The sequence below is a fragment of the Sapajus apella genome, unplaced genomic scaffold, assembly GCF_009761245.1.
Source record: "Sapajus apella isolate SASKATOON/1434 unplaced genomic scaffold, GSC_monkey_1.0 scaffold4, whole genome shotgun sequence".
In the NCBI taxonomy this organism is placed as follows: Eukaryota; Metazoa; Chordata; class Mammalia; order Primates; family Cebidae; genus Sapajus; species Sapajus apella.
This window is the reverse complement of record NW_022436944.1, coordinates 56,572,310-56,597,410: the sequence shown is the minus strand read 5'-3', so window position 1 is coordinate 56,597,410 and position 25,101 is coordinate 56,572,310. Positions and strand designations below refer to the sequence as shown.

The window sequence follows — 25,101 nt, the reverse complement described above, 5'->3', positions numbered from 1 at the left end:
TATGTTGTAATATAATAACAGCAGTTACTGTTGGGAAACAAGAGAGATATAAGAACTACAGAGCAGCACAAGAAGCCTGAAAAGAAATGGCTTTAACTTGAAGACTAGTTGCTCTGGATGGTGGATTCTGAAGTGTTAAATAGCCTCCATACATTAAATTTACATTACATGTACCATATGTTTGGAATACTTTTTAAGTGTATACTTTTAGAAGACTCCACTCACTCAAATTGTACTTTGCAATTATAGAGTTCTAAGAACTAAATGATAATAATACATTATTTCCTCTTTGTAATATATCTTTATATATATATTGTACTTAAGTGTTTTATTCCTCTACACCTATACAGAATGCAGAACTTTTCAGAAAATAAGTAATTTTATTAAACATGCAGGTTACTTTCTTTTTGAGATGGAGTCTTGCTCTGTTGCCCAGGCTGGAGTGCAGTGGCGTGATCTCAGCTCACTGCAACCTCTGCCTTTCAGGTTCAAGCAATTCTCCTGCCTCAGCCTCCCAAGCAGCTGGGATTACAGGCACGCAAAACCACACCTGGCTAATTTTTGTATTTTTAATAGAGATGGGGTTTTACCATGTTGGTCAGGCTCAAATTCCTGACCTTGTGATCCACCTGCCTCAGCCTCCCAAAGTGCTTGGATTACAGCTGTAAGCCACTGCGCCCAGCCAGATTACTTTTTTTATAGCTATTTTCCGGGAGAGGGAGTTAATATTACTTTTCAATATTTGTGTCTCTTCTTGACTTCTCCCAAACAGTGGTACAAAAGACTTTTTAGCTTTTATTTCTGGTTTTAAGCAATTATGAGTGGAAACTAGTTACTGTTCACATGAAGAGGCTTTCTAAATTGTCTACTCATTGCCTCTAATGGGCCTTTCCAAATAACTTCATCTAGTACCACTAAGTATTTTAAAATCCACACTTTATCTGGGCCAAATTCCAAAATGTATAACTGAAAAATCCACTTGACATTTAACACACATTTTATCTGTGTGTTACAGATAATTTTATAACATCAGCTTGCTTGGATTTTCCTCAAAAAATGCATGATGCCTTTAAAATGTGCATTTAGTTAGAAAATAAATATTACATTTACAATCACATTGAATAATAAATGTAATAAAAGAGGTACAAGATTACTACTGAGAACAATAAACATTATTATTATTTTGAGACAGTGTCCCACTGTCACCCAGGATAGAGTGCAGAGGTACAATCACAGCTCCCTGCAGCCTCAACCTCCTGGACTCAAGTGGTCCTCCCACCTCAGCCTCCCAAGTAGCTGGGACTACAGGCACCTGCCAGCACGCCTAGCTAACTTTTCTTCTAGAGGCAGGGTCCTACTACATTCTCCAGCTTAGTCTCGAACTCCTGGGCTCAAAAGATCCTCCCACCTCAGTCTCCCAAAGTGCTGAGATTATTGGCATAAATCACTGTGCCCAGCCAATAAACATTATTGACTGATATTAAAGACAAATGTAAATGTTGAGGTATATTGTGATTATGGGTTAGAGAATCAATACCATATAAATGCCATTTCTCTTTAATTCTTCTATAAATTCAATGCAAGCTTAATCAAAATCTTCCCAGGAATGTTGTATGTACGCATATATGCCACTTAACAAGATGATTTTAAAATCTGTATGGACATTCAAAGGGCTAAGAATAGTTAAGCAATTCTTAAGGAAAAAGTGGGAGGGTTTCCCCAGCCAGATATCAAGACTTATTATGAGGTGACAATTATTAAGATAGTGAAGGTTGGGCATGGTGGCTCACTCCTGTAATCTCACCACTTTGGGAGGCCAAGGCAGGAGGATCACTTAAGGCCAGGAGTTCAAGACCTGACTGGGTAACGTAGAGAGACCTCATGGCTACCAAAAAAAAACAAAAACAAACAAACAAAAGGACACGGAGGTATTAGAGCAGGCATTGACCAATTGATCAATGAAACACACTAGAGGTACCAGAAACAGATCTTCAAAAATACACACTAACTGGCCAGGAACAGTGGCTCATGCCTGTAGTCCCAGCATTTTGGGAGGCCACGGCAGGTGGATCACATGAGGTCAAGAGTTCGAGAACAGCCTGGCCAACATGGCAAAACCCCATCTCTCCTAAAAATATAAAACTTAGCCAGGTATGGTCGTGTGTGCCTGGAATCCCTGCTACTTGGGATGCCATGTCACAAGAACTGCTTGAACCCCAAAGGCAGAGGTCACAGTGAGCCAAAGCTGTGCCACTGCGCTCCAGCACAGGCAACAGGATAAGAATCCAACTGAAAAGAAAAAAAGAAAGAAAAATTACAGACTCACTTAAACTGGTAAACAGATAGAATTTATCCTGCTTTTCTTGTTTGAGTAGTACCTCAAGGTAACCATACAGATAATATGGAGAAGTTCCCACTTATAGAAGAATTCCAATTAACATAGGCACGAGAAATGGTAGAATTTGACTAACACCATTATGCAACCACTACTGAAGTAACAGATCTAGGAAGTTACCAATGGATGCTAAAATCTGATGAAAAGTGATGGATCACACCTGAAACTATGTGGTAGATCTTAAAATCATGTCATGCATCTTTTGATGTAAGACAACAAGAATTACACAACTTCCTTTATGAAGTACTATTGTCAATGCAAATCTAAATCTAATCAATCAATCCTAAATGTGATCAAGCCTCTAGTTCAACCTACCATTGGACAGAGGACTCTATGGAGATGGAATCCAGAAATTTAAGAATGTGGTCCATTCTGTATGACAATTAAGTTGGTTTTCTCAACAAAGAAATGATAAAAGCAAAGGTGGAGAAGGACCCAGAGTTCAAGAAAGACTTAAGTAATTTATCAATCAAATGCAATGTATGAGCACTGTTTGGCTCCTGATTCAAATTAACCAACAGTTCACCACTGCCAAAGGAAAACACTTATGAGGCCAAGTGTGGTGGCTCATACCTGTAACCTCAGGACTTTGGGAGGCTGAGGCAGGCAGATCTCCTGAGTTCAGGAGTTCGAAACAAGTCTGGCCAACATGGTGAAACCCCATCTCTCACAAAAATATAAAAATTAGCTGGGTGTCCCAGCTACTCAGGAAGCAGAGGGAGAAGAATCCCTTCAACCCAGGAGGTGGAAGTTGCAGTGAGCTGCAGTCAGCTAAGATCAAAGTGCTGGGATTACAGGCGTGAGCCACCACACCTGGCCAGGTTATTTCCTTAAAACCAGCTGTTAAAAATAACAAAGATAAAATATATTCATTGTAAAAAAACAAACAGATTAACCACATGAAATACTATTCAGCCTCTAAAAAGAAGAAAATTCTGTCATTGGAGCAACATGGATGAACCTGGAAGACATTATATTAAGTGAAATAAGCCAGGTACAGAAAGGCAAATACCACATAATCTCACTTATAAGTCAAGTAGAGTAAAATGGTGGTTATCAGGGACTCTGGGGGAGTGGGAGATGCTGTCCAAAGGATATAAAATTTCAGTTCGATAAGGAAGAATAAGTTCAAGAGATTTATTGTACAATATGGTCACTACAGTTCATGTATTATTTCCACCCCCCGATTTATTTTCTTGAAATCGTCAAAACAGTAGATTTTAAAGTGTTCTCATCACACATACACAACAGTAATATGTCAGATAATCCACTTTAACCATTCAACGATGAATATATAACTCAAAATATCATGTTGCACACAATAAATATATGCATTGTCAATTAAGAGAAAATAAAATCAGTAAAAATTTTAAAATGAGAAAATGATATAAATTAGCAAAGACAAAAATAAAAATCATGCACAAACCCACCAATAAAAGATAACGATGAAGAACATGATAAGAGATCATCCTTACCTTTGTAAGGTGTCCCCACAGTTGTTGCATATACATTCTTTTCATATTTCTTCAAACGGTCTTCTAAATTGTGAATCTAAAAATAACGAATAATCAGACCACATAGTAAGATTCATAGGGAAACTGTATGTAAGAAAAAGAAAGATTGGTATCAAAGGAAAAGAAAGATTTAAGATTTTTTAATGCCAAAGACAGAATACAGGAAAATAAAATTAAATTGTTTAGAGCAAGAATTGTTTCTTGAAAAAAAACCCTGAAACTAATGATTTCTTAGATATGATACCAAAAGAACAGGTAATAAAAGAAAAAATACATAAATGGCACTTTACTAAAATTAGAAACTTTTGTACATCAACAGACACTATCAAAGAAATAAAAAGACAACTTACAGAATGGGAGAAAATATTTGCAAATGAAATATCTGATAAGGGACTTGTCTCAAGTACATATAAAGAGCATTTACAACTCAATCAGACAACCAACTAAAAAACGGGAAAAGGACTCGAGTAGACATTGCTCCAAAGAAAACTTATAAATGGCCAACGAGCCATTTAAAAAATGAAATGAAAAGATGTTTGCCATGACTGGTCACTGGAGAAATGCAAATTAAAACCACAACAAGGTATCACTTCATATTGATCAGGATGGCAATAATCAAAAAACTTGTTGGTGAGGATATGGAGACACTTATACTTCATTGATGGTAATGTAAAACGGTACAGGCACTGTAGAAAAGTTTGGCAGTTCCTCAAAAAGTTAAATTAGTTAAAATTAATTAAAAGTAATTAAAAGTTAAAGTGGAATTACTGAATCCTAAAGTAATATATATTACTCCTGTGTATACACTCAAAAGAACTGGAAACAAGCGTTTAAACAAAACCCTGAATAATGTTTCTAGTAGCACTGTTCACTATAGGCAAAAGAAGGAAACAAACCAAATGTCCATCAACTGATGAATGGATAAACAAAATGCAGTATACTCAAACAGTGGGATATAATTCAGTCATAAAAAGAAATTAAATATTGTTACATTTCTATAAGATGGATGAATCTTGAAACATGCTAAGTTAAAAAAAAAAAAAAAGCCTGACATAAAAGGTCATGGACTGTATTATTCCATTTATATGAAATACCCAGAATCGGCAGATCCATAGAGACAGAAAGCAGATGAGTGGTTGCTAGGTGTTATGGGGAGGAGGTAATGGGGAGTGAATGCTTAATGGGTATGGAGTTTTCTTTTAGGGTGATGAAATATTCTGGAACTGGATAACAGTGATGGTTTCACAACACTGTAAATGAACTAAATGTCAATGAACTGTGTACTTTAAAATGGTAACTTTTAATGTGTATATTCCCACAATAAAAATAGCTAATCCAAAAATTGTTATGCTAGTGCAGTTTTCAAGATTTGATGTTAAAAGAATTGTAAAGCAGTAATCTTGAGAATAGATGGAAAAGCTAAATTAGTGGTGAAACAAAAAAATAAAGTAACATTGGGACTTAGGATCTATCTTTATGAAATTTTTAGAAACATTATGCAAAATTTCAAACATATTCCAAGAAAGTATAGCACAATCAGTTCCCGTATACCCATCTATCACTCAGTTCTAACAATTATCAAGATTGTTGTCTGTATGAATTTTAAAAGAACTGGGAAAATCCCTGGAGATTTCGCCCTCAAACTTAGCCTGCTGATTTGCGCCACTATTCCTCCCAGAGTTTTGAAAAAGGCTTTCCGAACGATCATACACCACATATCCTGGTATGTTTGTACTGTGCATCCTTGAAGGTGTACACATATGGTCCTATTTAAATTACTTTCATATACTGTCCATCAGTAATATCTGGGCAAATTAAATTAGGACAATTTAACCACTTGGAAAAAGTACCAAAGATAGATGACTTCCAATAAAAGAAAAAAATAACCTCTTTGTAGAACATAAATTACTATAAATTATACAAATACAAATTGTTATCCAAAATGTTAAGCACTAAAAATAATATGATACAAATGTTCTTGCTTAAATATATATGATCATGAATTTATAAAGAAAACCTCTGTATCTCTGGATGTGGAAATAAAATTTCCTGTGTGTAAGATTGAAAAATTTCCAAGTCAACTATTTAAAAATTAGCTGAAATCCAAGTACATACTAACATAACTTTAGTTCAAAATAAAAGGTACCAATGAGGCCTGTACCTGTTCTCGGAACTCCTGCTCTTTCAATTTCCAATCACTGATTAAAGTGGTCTTCTGTGCTAGCTGTGTCTGAAAGAACAAAAAGTCAGATCTGAAATGCACATAGATTTTATTATTGCCCCACACATTTCTGTACTGCTTGGAAATTTCTCCTTGTTAAAAATATCTTTATGTTTTAACTCATAACACAGAATACTCTTAAAATGCAAGACCTTCAGACAAATTCAAAGAACTAGTCTTGGCTGGGTGTGGTGACTCATGCCTGTAATCCTAGCACTTTGAGAGGCCAAGGCAGGGGAATTGCCTGAGTTCAGAAGTTTAAGACCAGCCTGGCCAACATGGCAAAACCCCATCGCTACTAAAACTACAAGGAAAAAAAAAAAAAAATTGGCCAGGCGTGGTGGCACATGCCTGTAGTCCCAGCTATTCGGGAGGCTGAGGCATGAGAATCACTTGAACCCAGAGGCTGCAGTAAACCGAGATCGCACCACTGCACTCCAGCCTGGGCAACAGAGCAAAACTCTGTCTCAAACAAACAAAAAAAAAAAAAGGAAGAATTAGTCTTACCTGTAGCTCCATAATTGTTTCCTGAAAAAGTGAGTAAAGACAAAAATGAGTCTATGCAATAACATCTATAAGAAACAGTAAAACAAAGCAATATAAAGATATAAGGAAATAAGAAGTCAGGGTTAAGAGCTTAAGGGAGTGTTCAGACTTGAGGTAAGGCAACTTTAAATATTTGCTTCTAAACAAATGGTTTAGTTTGTTATACAAAATATTATACTCTAAATATACAACACTTTTGCCTATGATTCTCAAACATAGGTAAACACAAAGAAGAGCTAAAGGCCACCCACCAAACTTCTGATAACAATTACCACTTGGGAAAGGGAGATGTCCACCAAGGAGGGTTTTCTTCTGTATACTTCTGTATTAACTGACTCTTTGGCAACTGTTATTTTATAATTTTAAATAATTAAAGATACTGACATCTATTTAAAGCCTGTAGGCCCTTTAGGAAAAGTTCTAAAGCACTGTTTCTGGGAATCCACTCTGAGCTACAATCACAAATTACTCTTCATGAAACTCAACATCAGTATGCAATTTAAGATATCTAGAAGCACCAGAAGATGCTCCAGAAGGATAAAAAACTTATGAAGAATAAAACAGAAAAAAAATATCTAGAGTAGAAATACAAATTAGGGGTATTTTCTTACTTTTCTTATGACAAAAGGTAAAGGACTCAGAAGTCCTTCTTAATATTTCATAATGTTTCAATACTTTATGGCATCCTGACACAGGTTAAAATGTCACCATAGGAAGTATTAATTCTTTGATTCTAAGGAAAAGCTCATGTTACATACACAGAGAAATATATTTAAAAAGAACTAACTTAGCTATTAAAGAGAAAGAGAAAATGGTCCTCTCAGCTTGCTCAGTGCTTACAACTGACATATGCTTACCAAGTGGCACAACGTAGCAAAGCACTTTATAGAGGCCCCTTCTCTGCACGGTGGGTAAGTCATCCATGTAATTCGTTGTCTAACAAGAATTGTTATCTGGTAGCTGACATTTTGTAATGAATCTTCTCCAGGATAAAGTCATAGTGACTGACCACTGTCCCATTACCCTCATGACTGTGCTATCAAAAGACCATCCTGGATGAGTGAGAACATTTTAGGCAGTAGAAAAGTATAGTGTCAGCCCTCTCCAACTATGGGTGTATGCTGCTGAGGTGCACAGTAGGACAAGAAGCTACAGAGCAAACATAGTCTACCTTTCATAGTGTCAATTTTACTTAAGGACTGAGACTATTTAAAAAAAAAAGCTTAGATGTGCAGGCCACTTCTCTTTGAATTCACTCCAATTTTCCAAAATCATTGCATTGTATTTGCATCTGATTCATTCACCAAAAAGCAAGCTAGAAATTGTTTTTCTTAATAGTATACAATTAAAAACATCATTTTTATGTGACTATAACTAAGGATATATTAGAATATAAAATTAACATGACTTTTTAGCATAAAAATTTCCAAAAACCTAAAACTATCACATTTATCATGACCATTTTTAGCTAGGCTCCAGGGTTATAAGATTCACTTTCCTCTGCTATCCTTTCCGTGGAAAAGATGGAGAAGCACTGGTATAACAAAATGCCTAGGCTTTGAAGTCTCGTAGATTTGGTTTAAATTCTCACCACAACATTCATTGTGTGAGCTTGAACATTTTATTTAATCTCTTTGAACATTAGTTTATCTGTCTATAAAATGGAGGTAAAAATCTCAAAGGGTTTTTGTTAGGATTAAATGAGATAAATATGTGTGTATGTTAGTAGGCTAGTCAAATCACAGAAATGACTATGTTTTCAAGAAACACATGCAGCAAACTCAAACTCCTCTCACATTTTCATTGCCAGGGTTCTCCTTCTGCTCTAGCTTTTGCTGATATTTCTTCTGCAGCTCCTCAAGTTGAGTCTGCAGGTCCATTACTTTGGCAGTCATCTCTTCTTCACGAGCCTTTAGGATTTAAAAAAAGAAGCATTAGTAAACAAACATATCAAAAAAGCACTCTGGAGAAGCAACATGGTATAGAGAAAACCACCTCTGTAGGGAATTAAACATTTAAGTTAAGCCACACTACTGCTTTTATTTATTTATTTTTTATTTTTTTGAGATGGAGTCTTGCTCTGTTGCCAGGCTGGAGTGCAGTAGTGCAATCTCGGCTCACTGTAACCTCCGCCTCCTGGGTTCAAGCGATTCTTCCACCTCAGCCTCCCAAGTAGCTGGGACCAAAGGCACATGCCACCACACCCAGCTAACTTTTGTATTTTTAGTAGAGACGGGGTTTCACCATGTTGGCCAGGATGGTCTCAATATCTTGACCTTGTGATCCGCCGCCTCGGCCTCCCAAAGTGCTGGGATTACGGGCGTGAGACACCACGACTTGCCTGTTTTTATTTTAATTCATTATTGTGCTCTAAACACTTTCCTTCATGCCCCACTTGAAACTCCAAACCCTTTCCATTGCTCATTATTCCTAGGATATCATTTTTTTCACCGTCACTCCCTCTCTCCTCATCCCAAAATGCTCATCAAGCTGTTTATTTCCCCTTAAACTAGGGTTCCCAGGTTTAAACAACAATTAGGTGTTTAACAGAATTGTGACAGAACTACAGTATATATCCTGTGTTTTAAGACTTCAGCCTTTTCTCTATTGGAACTTGATTTCTATAAAACATTCAGTAGAATAAAATAGTAGGTAATTTCGTACACAGTACTACCCAACCAGGTGGCAATTTACTGATCACCAGAAGTCATGGGGTTTTCGGTTTTTCTCACCCTCTTTAGTTAGGCTGTGTAAATCAACAGATGGTCCTTTGTCTTAGTTCGGCAAACCTGCACATCTCCTATATATCTACCCCCACCAGTGGTTTTCTGAGGCAAAATGTTCGACTAAAATCTATTTTTGGAAAAAAAAAAAAAAAACATTAGTTACTGTCCAATGTGCTGGTAACCAATGTAATGACTTAGTTTGCCCCAAACTTCACACAAAACAGACAAGGTTGAATTAGAAAAAGCAATATGTGACTTATTGGTCCAATATTCCTACTTGAGCCAAATTTGGCATATAAATTGTCCTCTCTTCTGTTTTGACTGCCCTGGTAAAAGACTGTTGTCTATCCTTACATTCCTTCATTTATCTTGGTCATTGCCATGCTTGATTGTACAGAGCAACCCAGACTTCTTTTTATTCTTATAAATCTTGCAATAATCTTTGTGCTAAAAGAATATTTGGAATTGGAATCTTGATCTGATTTGAGTAATGACGGCAAGTGTTTGCTGAGCAAGACACTTCACAGGAAAAACAACCGCAAACAGATATCTGATTTAATAGACACTGACTTGCCAAAAACAAAGAACATTCTCAAAAACAAATGCAAACACAGTTAGGCCCTGTGGCACAAAATAAAGCAACGAATCATAGAGCATTTGGAAAGTCTAATTTTAAATGCCACTTGCCATGAAATTTTCTTAGACTTAATTGTAAAAATAAATCGCTTTTCTCAACATAAGTTAAGCACAGGTCTCTACTAGATATCCCCAGATATCTTAGATCTCTTCCCACCGAGGCACACATTAACTGGGCCTCTACCTCTACAACACCGTCAACCAAAAATTTTTGTAAATATGTCTTTGCTCTCTGTCTTGGTTTGCTAGCATCTCTTGCATGGCTGTGTCAGTGTAGCTCAGCCTTGTTTGAAACGATAACCTCTATAGCTACTTATTTAGTCAGGCTGTTTCTAATACGACAATTAACTATGGCGGACATTTCCTTTGACATCTGTGGGATACTAATCTAAAGCAAGCCCTCCAACAATTAGAAAAGAAACTTTGATGTGTCATTTCTATTTAAGGAACAGTTACATAGCTTCCTTAATAAAAGCCTCCTAGTCTTCTTTTAAGACTAAAAAAGGTGTATTGTTGCTTTCAAGTAAAAACACTAAGAAAAACTAAGATGAATCTTTATGTATATACGTAAGAGATTATGTTTTGAAAACTACTTATTATGCCAAAACTAAATCACTAAAATACAGTCAATGTTAAAAAGAAACCAACTTTGTATCTAATGTAGCTTTAGGAGATACTCTCCAAGCCAGACTGCTCTGAGATTGGGATTAGGCTATTTGGTAAGCACTCTTACTTGTGAGCCACCATACCCTCCTCCCAAATGAACTCTTCCTCCCTCCCTACTGTGTCACCTCCCTCAAATTTAGCAAGTGCTAGTATGTGCCAGATGCTGTGCCAAATTCTCAAGACTAGAGAAGAACAAAATTTATTCTCTAGAGAGGTGCTTATAGTCTAAGGCAGAAGACAGATTCATTAATATACTCCTACACACATATGTATATATGACAAAAATCACATATGATAACAAATACAGATGAGTACCAAGGAACACAGATGCAATTAATTATATTTAAAAGGTTTCAAAAAAAATCACAAGTGAAAAATGACATAGGAAGGTATATTCAAAAGCTACCTTTTGAGTAGGAAAGGGAAAAAATAAAAATATATTTCATCTTTGTTTGTTGACATAATGAAACACTGGAGTACTGCATAAGAAACTAATGGTTGCTGGTGGAGGGAGAAGAGGGAGAAGACACAACACAGACGAGGAATGGGTACAATTTTCATCATACATGTATGCCATCTCCAAGAATACGTTCTAATATTACTTTAATCTTTAAGCCATATGAATACATTTGATTCAAAATTTTTTTCTAAACAAAAATTAAATTTAACAATTTTTATTTTTATTTATTTATTTTTGAGACAGGGTCTCACTGTCACCCAGGCTGGAATGAAGAGGCACAGTCACAGCTCAGTGCAACCTTGACCTCCCAAGTTCAAGCAATCCTCCTGCCTCAGCCTCCCAAAGTGCTGGGATGACAGGTATAAGCCACTGGGCCTAATGCCTCCCCCTTTTTTTTAGCCAAAAGAGAGATGGTAATGCCTGCATTAATTTATGAAGCCGAGAATGTGACTTTAGGCACACAGAAAAGCACGTACAAAGGAGACATACGGTCAAGAACAAGCTATGCTTGAGTTTGGCTGGAACACAGACCAAACTGGACAAGGCCTCACTGTGACAGTGGGAAACCACTGCATACATTTAGGAGGAGAAGTAATATAATCACGCCTTTGTTTCCAGATAGAAAATGACTCTGACAGACAGATGACTATGTTAGGAAAAAAAGAAGTAAGGGGGTTAGGTAGAACGTTAATACAACAGATCGGGCCAGATGAAAAAATGGCAGCACAGACTACGGTAGCAGCTGTGGAGTTAAGAGGAGAGGAACAGGCAACACGATTCTCAGGGTATTTTAAACCACATCCTAGAAGCCCATTATATGTCAGATAATTGTGCTGTGGCGATAAGCAGATTTAATGACTGAATACGTATATGAATACACGTGTGTGTGGTATTTAGAGACACAAAAAGTGGGAATTAAAGATGTCAAAAGTTGCCAGATTCTTCAAATGGAGGAATGGTTAGACTGTTACTCAAGGGAGGAAAATGAAAATGTGTCTGTGCTCAAACTTGCTATTAACAAATCATAGAATTATTTCAATAGGCGACAAAAATGCAGCATTCTGCAATGTCATCACTGAGACAAATCATCAATCTGATAATAGCTTTTAAGAAGGGGTAAAAAACACTACTACAGGCTGGGTGCTGTGGCTCACACCTATAATCCCTGCACTTTCTGAGGCCGAGGTAGGTGGATCACGAGGTCAGGAGTTCAAGATCAGCCTGACCAACATGGTGAAACCCTGTCTCTACTAAAAACACAAAAATTGGCTGAGTGTGGTGGTGTGCACCTGTAGTCCCAGCTACACAGGAGGCTGAGGCAAGAGAATCACTTGAGCCCAGGAGGCGGAGGTTGCGGTGAGCTGAGATCAAGCCACTGCACTCCAGCCTGGGTACAGAGCAAGACTCTGTCTCAAAAACAAAACAAAACAAAAACACTACTCCATAATACATACAAATCCCATATGAAACTCCAATCCTAGAAATTTTTAAATGGGAGAATGGTAGAGATGTCTTTGAATCAAAGTAATACGGTGTTTGCTAAGAATTGCTAATAGCCCTTTTTAGTAGTATTTGCATTTTTAAAAAAGTTCTTCAGGATAGAGTATATACCGGGGATGTTTAGATGGGGACTGGCTCTTTAATTACAAAGTCAGCCCTAGTCCTGGCAGTTGAAAGTCTAAGGCTACATTATTCAATACAGTAACTACTAGCTACCCTAGAACTGTGGCTATTGAGAACTTGAAATGTTGCTATTCCAAATTGAGATGAAATGGCAAAACACAGTGAATTTCAAAGAATTTATATGTATGTATATATTTTTAATACTGACTACATATTGAAATGATAGTACATTGGTTACATTGCATTGGTAGCATATATTATTAAAGTTAAGTTCATCTGTTTCCTTTTTGTTTTTTGAATGTGGCTACTAGAAAACTTTAAATTACAATATGGCTCACATTTGTGGCTTGCATTATATTTCTGATGGTAGTGCTGGTCCAGGGCACAGGAAAGGATTTGGGGAAGAGTCCACGCCACTCCCTTGCCCACCCTCCGCTTCTCGTCTACTACTCTAAGCCTGAAGCTTGAAGGACAATTTCCTTAACTTCCCTAATATACAGCAGATTTCTAAGGAGGAACCATGTCAAAGGGTCTACAGTAACCTGTCTCTCTGTTCCCTCACCCTTCTACCTAAAAGGTTTGTCATGACTTTAGAAAAGTCTACCATCTGCTACCCCACACATCTGGAGACAGAGAAATAGTTCACAAAAGGGAATTCTAGAGCTATGGCACAATTTACTCCCTGCAAATGAATCTCCCTGACTTCATTATCCATGAAAAATAACTGCTTTCTCTAAGTTCCTTTCTTAGGAAGAAGTCTTTTTTTATGACATGTGTAAAGCTAATGAGGAATCACTGCTCTACCAGTCGCTATGTAGTTTCAGGGAAATAACACCGAACTGTTTTTTATCTCTGAAAAACAAAAATGGGAAAAAAAATAAAAAAAAATAGAACTACACTAGCTTTACTATCTCTTCTAATTCCAACACTCTCTAGGCATTCAAGAAACAATACTTTTTTAAAATTTAGCAGATATATATACCCCATGGAAATATAAGAAAATGTGAAATAATTTAAATCTCTTCATGATATATAAAGCTCAAGAATTATAAAAGGTGGCATTTACAGGCATGTGTTATATCTTGGAATCTTAGCCATTTCAATTACATTTAAAATAATTATTATTAGAATCTGTTCCTGACTCAGATTTCTGCTGACATAGTCAGCTAAGGCATGATTCTTTGATGTATGAATTCTTAATCACCAAAAGATTCTTGGCATATAGTGAAATAAGGCTCAGTGTAACTATAGAATCTGTAACCCAACCAAGGACAATTTAAATTGTATTACATTTGAAAATGTTTTCTTAGAGTCCAAGGTACGAACTAGCATTTATGATTTATCTTTGTGGTGTATCTTCATGGCTTACCTTATTTTGCTAATGGCAATGCATTAGTGCCATAGTCTAATTGCAACATAGCATTAGTAGAGTAAGTACTTTGAAATAACTTTCTACTAAATAGAAAAGATTCGGCTTATGAATTCCATTTTTCCCCATTATTTTTTCTCCTGAGACCAATACAACCTCCACATATTGGGTAGAGATGGAATAAAGTTAACTGGCACTCCCAGAAAGATCCCAGCTAAGTTAAGCAGCCACATTTAAACACGAACTCACTATTCCATTAGTTAGACTTCACCTAAGCACAAGGTGTTGATTCTTAGTCCAGTTCTCTCACAGTTCAGTCAGAATCTATAAGGCAGATGGGAAAGAATCTATTCTCCCTTTTAGTAACTACTGTTCCTTCAATACTATCAAGGGGACTGTGCTGCCTGGTTAGTAGAATCCTACCAGGAAACTAGAATCCTGGCAGAAATCAATTCAACTCTATAAATCTGCATATAATATAAAAGAATTAATTTGAATAATATTGAGCCCAAAAAAACCCTTTTCAATCCAAAAAAACACACTGGAAAAGGAAATCTTTGGCAGTGCCATGAAATCTATTACAGCGAAATTTCTAACGTGAGAGACAGAAAATAAGGTGCATACATCAAGAATTTCTTCATATGTTTTGGCTGTTCGTTTTAGATCATCATCTTTCTCAGCAATTTTTTTAAGTAACTGATTTGTCTCTTCTTGATGGCTTTCTAAAAGTTCAGCCTCCACCTCCTGGGCCTTACCTAGTAAATAAAAATGGACACACAAAAGAAAACACATTAGTCAAGAGTTAATATTTATATCTCAATTTTAGTCACAACTCTCATTCCAATTAATTTTGATGAAGTTTAATTTTATATAAGCATTGTAAGATGTTTAATGAGACATCTAGCTCAACACTGATCAAATGTCTCCCAGAGCAAAAGTGTCTTTTTTTTTTTTTTTTTTTTTTTTGAGACGGACTCTCACTCTGTCACCCAGGCTGGAGTGCAATGACATGATCTTGGCTTATTGCAACCTCCGCCTCCCAGCTTCAAGCAATTCTCTTGCCTCAGCCTCCTGAGTAGCTGTGACTACAGGCGTGTGCCACTGCACTCAGATAATTTTTGTATTTTTAGTAGAGATGCGGTTTCAACATCTTGGCCAGGCTGGTCTCGAACTCCTGACCTCATGATCCACCCGCCTCGGCCTCCCAAAGTGCTAGGATTACAGGCATGAGCCACCGCACCTGGCCCAAAAGTGTCTTTATAAAGTAATTAATTAGCTAATTCTTTCAGATTCTTTTACTTGCTCCCCCTCCTCTCCTTAAGGTAAGTCATTGCCAGGCAGAGCAAGTTCCCATTAGAGAACATTCTGGGGCAAAAAATTATTTCTTCTCCAGTTTAATGACTTAATGCACTTACCACAAGTGCAAAAATAATAAGTTTAAATTATAGCTTCTGCTGATATAATTTGTTCCTTATGGAAATTAAACTTTTACTTACTGATAGTTTCTTTTATGGTCATTTCCAGCTCTTGTTCCTTTTGTGCCAGCTGAGTATTAAACTCTCTCATCAGCTGTTTTAATGTGGAATTGTGCTTTAGTTCAAGATCTTCCTGCTCTTGTCTGAGTAACAAAAATGTACAGTTAACTGCTGCCACACAAAGAACAAGCTGCAAAGAGCTACCTGATCTTCAAAATAGTGCATATTGTATGAGTTCACTGTATGAAAACATTTTTCAGAGAGAGAGAGAGAGAGAGAGAGACAGAGTGTGAGAGAGAGAGAGAGAGTGAGTGTGTGTGTGTGTGTGTGTGTGTGTGTGTGTGTGTGTAAGGACATGTCAACTATGATCACCTCTAAGGCGTGGTCTTAGAGACCAGAGAATTTTTGTTTTCCACTTTAAATTTTTTTTCAAAATACATCTATGTTGTATAATAATAACGCTAATACTAAAAACAATGAAACAAAAAGAAAATAATTACTTCGATATGTCCCTAATAAACAGGCTCTTATACGGAAGAAAAGGTTTTTCTCCCCTAAATGGACATGGAACAACACTGTCATTTGCCCTAAATTGTTTTTATTTCTCCTCATACTTAATGTACTGGATTTACATTTAATACTTTGAGTTGACGAGACTTGCCCAAATAATTTAAAATTACTGTATTAGGCACACACAAAAAAGGAGACTTAATTAAGAAGGAACGCCATAAAAATATTCATGCTGAAATAAAACTTACTTGATTTTCTCTTCCCTTTCTTGTTCATATTCTTTCTTTAGTATTTCCAATTCTTGCTGATGCTCCTTTCTCAACATTCGAAGGTCTTTCTGCAATCTAACAATCTCCTTGCCCAGTTTCTGTTTCTCCCGTTCTGCCCCTGCTAATTTAAACTCCAGGTCATTGTGCTGGCCTTCCATGTTACTAGACAATTTGGATTGGACCAAATGTGATTTGGATTTTTCTTCAGTGTTTTCCTCCAAAAGTTCTGTGGGTTTATTTTTTCCATCTATCTGTTGTTGTAATGCCTGTAATTTTTCATATTTTGAGGTCAACTCTTCCATTGCAACTCTATGTGCTTCTTTCTGCCTTACTAAGCAGGAATCCAGCTCTTTTATCTTTTGCTCCAAGATCTGACAGGTTAGTTCCTTCTCTTGGAGGATTTTCTGGACATCGTCAACCACATTTTCCAAGTTGTGCTTTGCCTCTGTGTTATTTTTACCTCCGCCTTCTTCCACATGTTGGGATACTATCAAGGAATATTTCTTGTTTCTTTCTTCAAGTTCTTCTTGAAGATGATCTATCATAACTTGATCTTCACGTTGCTTTGCCTCACTATGTTCGAGCTTTATTAAGAGCTCCTGGTATTTGCATTGCATTTCAGAACGAGAAGAAAGTGTCTCTTCTTTTTCTTGCTCCAGCCTCTGCAACAGCTTTTCTTTTTCAGTTAAATTTCTTTGTAAAACACTGATTTCTTCTTCATACATCTTCTGCACACAATCTTGGGAATCTGCTCCTTCTTGTTTGGTACATGCTGCCACATTTTTTGCTGATCTGGGTATAATTAATGTTTCTGACTGTGAACTTTTCACTGATTTAAGTTGTTCTTCCAAGATGTGAACTTCCCTTTCTCTTTCCTGCAATTTTGCATTTAGCTCACTCAAATGGCTTTCTGTATCTTTTTTATACTGTTCTTCTTTCTCTTCCATTTGAGATAACAGCTGCTTCTTAATGGCAGCAATTTTTTGTTCAGCTTTTTTCTTCAACTCTGCTAATTTTGCAGCACTTTCTGACTCGAGCCTATCTTCCAATGCCTTTAACTCCTCTTCTTTGCTTTTCACACTTAAATTCACATGTTCTAATTCTTTCTTCTTAGTTTCAACTTCAGCTTTCATGGAATCAACTTGCTTTTCAAGTGTTAAGACCTTTTCTTCAGCTTCTTTAACCCTGTTGTCCTTTTCTTCTCCTAACTCTTGAAAATGTTCAAGTTTCTGAACCAATTCTTTGTTTTCAATATCCTTTTGTTGACTGTAATTTTTAAGAACTTCATTTAAGGACTCTATTTCAGTAGTTTTCTGGGTAATATGGTCCTCTAATTCCACAATTCTTGCTGTTTGAGTCTTTAACTCTGTTTCTAAACTGCATTCCTTTTTCTCCATCTTGCTCTTCTTATCTTCCATTTCACCTTTTAAACAATCAAATCTTTTGTTTTGCTGATCAAGGTCTTCCTTCAGTAAATTTATCTGCTCATCCTTCTCATGAGCTTCCTTCGATTTTAACTCAAGCTGAATCTGCAATTCTTTAATAGTGTTTTGATACTGTGTAAATCTTGACTGTGCTTTCTTCTTCCATTCTGAGAATTTGTTGGACCAGTGATCTGCCTGCTCAAGAGCAGAAATTTTCTCTTTACTGAGAGTATCAACTTTCAAAGATAAATCTTGCACCTGATCCAGTAATTCATGTTTTTCTTCATCATACTGCTTATTTAGTGATGAAATGGCTGCTTCTTTTTCGGACAGGCTGATACTATTTTGAAGTTGAACATTCAAATCAGTTAGTTGTTTACTAAGACTGCTAATCTCAGATGTTTTTTCTTTAAGCTCTTCTTTCATCATTGTGACAGCATTGATGTTTTCAGATAACTCCTTCTTCAACTGTGTTATACAAGACTCCTTTTCAGAAGCAGCCTGTTGCTGATTGCCACCTTCCTTCTGTAAGGCTTCTTTTTCTGTTACAAGACTTTCAATATCAGCCTTCATGCTCTTAATTTGATTTTCTTTTTCTTCTAACTGATGAGTAGCTTGTTGAAAAGAAGTATTTAGCGTGTTTTGCTCCTCTGTCAACTGTCTAAGTTTTGCTTCTAATTCAGAAACTGTGCAAGTTTTAATTATCAGTGCCTCCTTAACTTTAGTTGTATGGTGCTGACAATGAGAAATCCTAGAGAGAATGGCATTAGTTTTACTACTACTAAGGTTGATTAGCTCATTTGTTTTAGCTTCTAGTAAGGCTTCGGTTCTCTTACAGCAAATATCTAGCTGAATCGCTATCTCCTCGGACAGTTTTTTAAATTGCAAGCTCTTGTCCTCTAGGCTTTTGTTACTTCTTTCATGTGACGATTTCAAACTCTGGAATTCTTCATCTGTGGTTTTCAGCTTGCCAGTCAACTCAGAAACCTTCCTCTTATCTTCTTCTGCCAGCATCTTCAGTTCAACTAGTTGCTCTTGAAGAAAAGTATTTTCCTTCAGAGAATTATTCAAGTCAACCTCCAGCTTTTCAAGGTGAGCTTTCAGTTTAGTTTCATCTTGTGCAAGAGAATTCACATGGGCAGACTTCTGCTTCAACTGTTCCTGTAATTCATGTAATGCTGTATCCTGTTTAACACGTTCTTCCTTCAGCCATGTTATTTCCTTGTTCATCTCTTCTTTTTCACACCCAAAGAGGAGGATCTTTTGTTTCAGTTCTGCTACTTCTTGTTCTTTTTCCTGTAATTGGATTTTATGTATTTCCTGAAGCTCCTCAGCTTGCTGATTAAGTTTCTTTTCCCAGATTGATTGGACATCATTGAGTTCTCGTCGATGAGCCTCATTAAGACTTTCTATTTGCTCCTTTTGGTTCGTTTCCAGTCTTGACACCGCATCACTGATTCCAGCTGAGTTAGCCTGTGCCATTTCCAGCATTTTGGCATTAAACTGTTTTTCTTTCTGACTAAGCTCTAGAACAGTATTTTCAAGCTCTTTCTTAAGTTTGGCTTCCTGGTCCAATAATTTTTTCTTTAACGTTTCTTGCATCTCCTTTGCTTTCTGCTTAATTTTTTCCATCTTTTTTTCTTGGTTTTTAAATTTGGTTTCATATTCCTCATTCAAAATATGGATACTGTCCTCTTTGGCTGACAATTTCTGTGTGAGTACCTCAATTTCTTTCTTCTGTCCTTCTGTCATTTGTAAAATCATATTTTCCTTTTCCATCAAGATTTGCTTTGTCTGTTCCTGTTCTCTGTTACTATCTTCAAGTTTAGAGTCATAGACTTGGGTTAAATCTTTTACTTTTTGCTCCATTTCACTATTCTGTTTTTCAAGTTGCTGCATTAAGTCCTGCACCTGGATTTTGTGAGCATCTAACTCAGTACAAACATCTTTCTTTTGTGTTTCAACTTCAGCTACCTGTTTGGTAAGAAGAATTCGTTCTGCTTCCACATCCAACAACTTCTGCTGCAATTGGGCCAACTCGTTCTCATATGCTTTTGTCTGCTCATGTGTGGTACTTTGGTAAGACTGAAAACCAACCAGCTTAGCAGATGCCTGCTGGAGTTCACCTTCAGTCCTTTTAATATCTGCCTCTAAATTTTCTACATGAGCCTGATGCTCTTTCAGATGCTCGTCCTTTTCCTTCAAGAGAAGCTCCAGTTGATTAATTTGATCTTTCAATGCCTTCTCAGTCCTCTGCATAGATACCTGGTGTTCTTTAATGATACTCTGAACTTGTTGCTGGTGATGATTTTTCTGTTCATCCATCTTGGCCTCTAATTCCTGCTTCATTTTATCTGTTTGATCTTTCAGAATAGAATGTTCCTCTTCCAGCTTGTGAAGGGCTTTTAATACTTCTGACAGTTCAGAAGATAATGATTCTAGTTCTGTTTGCTTCACATCAAGCTTTTCCAAAGTCTTTTCATTCATTTCTTCTATGTGGGCCTGGAAGAGAATGGCTTTGTCTTTCAACAATGTTTCTTTTTCTTGTTCACACTTTTCCCTAAGTTTTTCCATTTCAGTCTGATATTGTTGCTTTAAGACTTGGAGTTTTTCATTCCAAAGGCCATCCTGCTGATGCTTAAGGCTTTCCAATTCTGTCTTGTGTTTTGCAACCATGATTGTAATCTCCTTATTGTGCTTATTTTGTTCAGCTTCCAGATGAACAGCCAAATCTTTTGACTGATTTTTGTTTTCTTGTAAGCTTTTTTCCAAAGAACTTTCCAATTCAAGAATTCTCTGTTAATGAAAACAGATGCATTTTTATTAAAGTACATACTTGTTCATCAGCAGTGATAGACAGACACGATGTGTCTACCACCTACCTGAAGATCAAAATTTACATAAATAGGTTTACATATCATACCAAACACTATAAAGGACAAAGAATCTGTACTCAATTACTAAAGGAATCATATGACGAAGAAAAAAGATCATGGCCAGGCACGGTGGCTCATACCTGTAATCCCAACACTTTGAGGGGCTGAGGTGGGCAGATCACTTGAGCCTGGGAGTTCAAGACCCAGCCTGGCCAATGTGGCAAAGCCCTGTCTCTACAAAAAAATACAAAAATTAGCCAAGCACAGTAGCGTGTGCCTGTAGTCTCAGTTACTCGGGAGGCTGTGGTGGGGGAATCCCCTGAACCCGGGAGGCAGAGGCTGCAGTGAGCTGAGATTGTGCCACTACCCTCCAGCCTGGGCAACAAAGCGAGACTCTGTCACAGAAAAAAAGAAAGCAAAGATTTTACATTTAACCCAATTCATACTTCCAGATTCTTTCTATTTATCTGGGTAACCTTTTCACTTACCTATATTTTCAGAACTATTTTAACTGGATAGTAAAAATAAATAAATAATAAAACTGATAACAGTAACTTTTGGTATGAAGACTGGGGTTATTTTTCCCAATTTTTAAGGCCTACAATAATATTTTATTATTCTCATAAATTTTAGAAGAAAAAGAATGTGTGATTTTTCTACCTTCAAAATTATTATTTAGAAGGGTTTTTTTTTTTAACAAAAACAAGGAACTTGCATGAATTTTACCAAAGGTTAATATTATCTCATGAAAATATAATTTCACTCTGAAGAAGTTAAATAAGGCAGAGCCACAAAATGTCAGAGCTGGAAAGGTCCTAGAGTCCTAAGGAATTACTGAATCTAATCTCCTCATGTGACAGGTGACGAAATTAAAGTACAATTAATTTAAAAAGCTAACAAGTAGAAGATCTAGGCTTCCTAAGTGTCCATTTCACCTACCACACAACCTTTTGTAAGGGTTGGTAATGGGAAAATTAAGTATGGTATAGAACTATGAGTAAGAAGTACGGCTGTTTTACTATCTACATCAGAGCAAAAAAGCTAAAAACTCTGAACATCAGTCAGTTTTCAAAACAGGTCATACACTTCAAATACTGTTAAGAAAAGGGGCAGAGAATGCCTTTAAAATATGCACTCTGAAACATATATACAGGTATGTTCATTACAGGACTAGGTTTAGTATGGAATAATTGGGGAAACCAAATGCAAAAGCAACAAACAGGTATAATTAAGCTGTGACATAAGCAGAGATTGGATTATGTTCAGGACATGGCATAAAATAAAGCTGGACAAGCAGGAAGGTGCCAGGTCAAGTGCTGCCTACAAAATGAGGCCACTTCCTACGCATCAAGGGTGAGTATGCAATGGAGACGCTGCAGAGTCTGAGTGAAAAGCAGCTGACTGAGTGGCTGCTGACAGAAATACAGCCAGCTAAAGGCAGAACCAGGAGCACCATGTAATAAACAGAGCCCAAAGCAAAATCCACTCCTATGCAGAGCTCACACTATCTAAAAATCAAGGGCATGTATACATAAATCGAATCCAGTAAAACAAAAGCTTCTTTCAAACTTTATACTGACTAGAGAGATAACAACTTTTCATATGCAAATAATTTCACAACTCCAGAATCTGAATATTATTAAAACTTACAGTTCTGTAAGTCTCTGCTTCTTGTTGAAGCTCCCGAAGTTTATTTTCACTTTCTGTGAGGATTGCTTTTTTCTGCAACTCTAATTCTTCTCGGGCCAAAGATTCTTGTTGTTCTTTTTCTTGGCTGATCTTCAAATATTCTGATTGACTCTTTTCCTGTGCCAAAAATAATTAATACCACCTTAAATGCACATAATTCTCCAGCATTAGCAAAGTACTTCACAGGAATCATTCGTTTCATTTGATCTGCACCCAGCCCTGTTCGACAGGTAATGTCATCATCTTTCTCCTCCTGTGCTCTAGTCTACAGAAATAAGGCAATATGGCTTTTCCAGTGGGGTAACTGCCACAATTACTACTGATATGAAAAGTTTTGTTCCAATAACCCCACTATGTCTGCTATTTTTTCACTACTTAAATGTTTCACAAAACACTGCTGACTATGAAAGATCACACAACTGCTACTACCTCATCTCTACAGTTCAGAGCTGGGTATTTCTACTTTAGGTCTAGAAACTCGATTTTAAGTTCATACAGTTTGTGAGAACTATCTCATTTAGAAAGGGACCCCACATGGAAAATCAAAATCAGAAGATTACTTGTAAATGTATGGGTAAGATCAAGACAATATCTATAAAACAAAGCTACAATGGCTCTACCACTCCATCAATCCTCAAAAGCTTCTCTGATTGTCCTTACCATATATCAACATTCAATTTAAAGTGTTTAGTGTTTTGAGAATGGAAGCTCTGGAGAGTACTTTTAACAGTAAATTAACATATTAAATGTTAATTTCTTAATTGAACTCCAATTAAGACAAATGTACTTATCTATACCTATTGCTTAGAATAGATATTGCCAACGGCAATACTTGCAGTTAACTAACAAGTAAAGTGCACTACTTTAATTAAGGAAAGATTTTGCACCATATTATGAGTAGGCTGATGAGAAAATATTGGTTTACATAACATTAATTTTAAAATATCCATTTAAATATACCACATAAATTATATTTTAAATATATCACTATATGCCCATAAAGGGGGAAATTTTTATAGTCCACTGAATTAAGAAAAGGGCAGGTCCAGGTACTTTGGCCCATGCCTGTAATCCCAGCAATCTGGGAGGCTGAGGCAGGCAGATCATGAGGTCAGGAGTTCGAGACCAGACTGGCCAACATGGTGAAACCCTGTCTCTACTAAAAATGCAAAAAAATTGCTGAGGGTGGTGGCAGGCACCTGCAGTCCCATCTACTCGGAAGGCTGAGGCAGGAAAATCACTTAAACCCAGACGGCAGAGGTTGCAGTGAGCCAAGATCGCACCACTGCACTCCAGCCTGGGTGATAGAGCAAGACTTCGCCTCAAAAAAAAAAAAAAAAGGAAAGAGAAGAAAAGAAAAAGAAAAAAGGGCAGACACATGTGCCCATGCACATGTATATGAAGGCTGGCTCAGTGTCCCCAAAGGTCAATTGCCCCAGCATGAAAACTCAAGAGTAGGTATGACAGGCACTTTAGCGCTATTTATGTCACACTTTGATCCTTCATTTCCTTGACCCTAATTTTCATTTATCTTATACTGTTATAGTTTAAGTACTCCTGTAAAATGCTTTAATTCTTTGCTGGATCAACAAAGAAAACAAATATGTGCCCATATATGTGTCAATTTCAAGACCACAGACACCCAATCATACTGTAAATCCATGTGCCCCCACAGAGCAGGTTAGAGAACTTGTTAACTCATTTCAAGAATCACTGCTGCTGGAAATTCTCAGAGCCCCAGATGCAAATAAGAGTGAAAACAACAATATATGTAAGAAAGATTAAATCCTAAAATACCATTTCTTATCGTTTTACACTGAAGGCATTTTTAAGTTACATATATTATTTTATGGATAATAACTTCATACAAAAACAAACTACATTTTTGTCACTAACACTTTTTTATGGCAACTTATATAAAAGGCTTTCATAAGTGAAGAAAAACATTATGTTTTAAACTTTCAATTTATGCTATTTTAACAAATCTTTCAACAGAAATCTCAATCTGCTTTTCTGGTTGTTTTTGTTAGTTCAGGCAGTTTTTAAATTTAACTCTATTTTATAAGCCATCAAATGGACTGAAAACTACTACTGAAATTATTCCACTTAAAATTAAAACTACTTGGGTCATTTTTATTTCTTCTTCTGTAAAATGCAATTCAGCCAAAATTTTCTCAGCCTTGAGCTCTAGGTATGCTCAGTCTGATGAGATTTTAGACATTCTTCTTGAATTATGCAGTCACTGCTCCAACTACTACCTTCCCCTTTTCTTGTCTCTAATCATAGCCTACTACCAGGTGGGAGGGATGGATAAACAAACTGCTTGATCAAAGTGTGTTAGTTATACTGAATATTGAGAAAGAAATATTAAAAGAAATTTTTTAAATTTTTTAATGTTTTAAACACAAAGTGTGGCCCAGCACAGTGGCTCATGCATGTAATCCCAGCACTTTGGGAGGCCAAGGCTGGCAGATCACTTGCGGTCAGGAGTTAAAGACCAGCCTAGCCAAAATGGTAAAACCCAGTCTCTACTAAAATTACAAACAAACAAAAAAATTTAGCTGGGTTTGGTGGTGTGCACCTGTAGTCCCAGCTACTTGGGAGGCTGAGGCAGGAGAATCACTTGAACCAGGGAGACAGAGATTATGGAGGCTGTAGTGAGCGGAGATCTCACCACTACACTCCAGCCTGGGCAACAGAGT

At 36.7% G+C, this 25,101-nt stretch overlaps 1 protein-coding gene across 5 annotated transcripts in view; it reads right to left on the bottom strand.

Annotated features, from left to right (window-relative positions):
• Positions 1-25,101, bottom strand: part of GOLGA4 (golgin A4) — a 113,204-nt gene that overhangs the window by 20,535 nt on the left and 67,568 nt on the right. For all 5 annotated transcript variants that reach the window (XM_032270177.1, XM_032270157.1, XM_032270162.1 and 2 more), the window contains 8 exons: positions 22,361-22,516; positions 16,390-20,630; positions 15,653-15,774; positions 14,781-14,911; positions 8,473-8,586; positions 6,638-6,658; positions 6,071-6,139; positions 3,871-3,946 (listed from right to left, as the gene is read on the bottom strand). In XM_032270177.1, the coding sequence (XP_032126068.1) occupies positions 3,871-3,946; positions 6,071-6,139; positions 6,638-6,658; positions 8,473-8,586; positions 14,781-14,911; positions 15,653-15,774; positions 16,390-20,630; positions 22,361-22,516 (4,930 nt within the window). The remainder of the gene's footprint in view (positions 1-3,870; positions 3,947-6,070; positions 6,140-6,637; positions 6,659-8,472; positions 8,587-14,780; positions 14,912-15,652; positions 15,775-16,389; positions 20,631-22,360; positions 22,517-25,101) is intronic.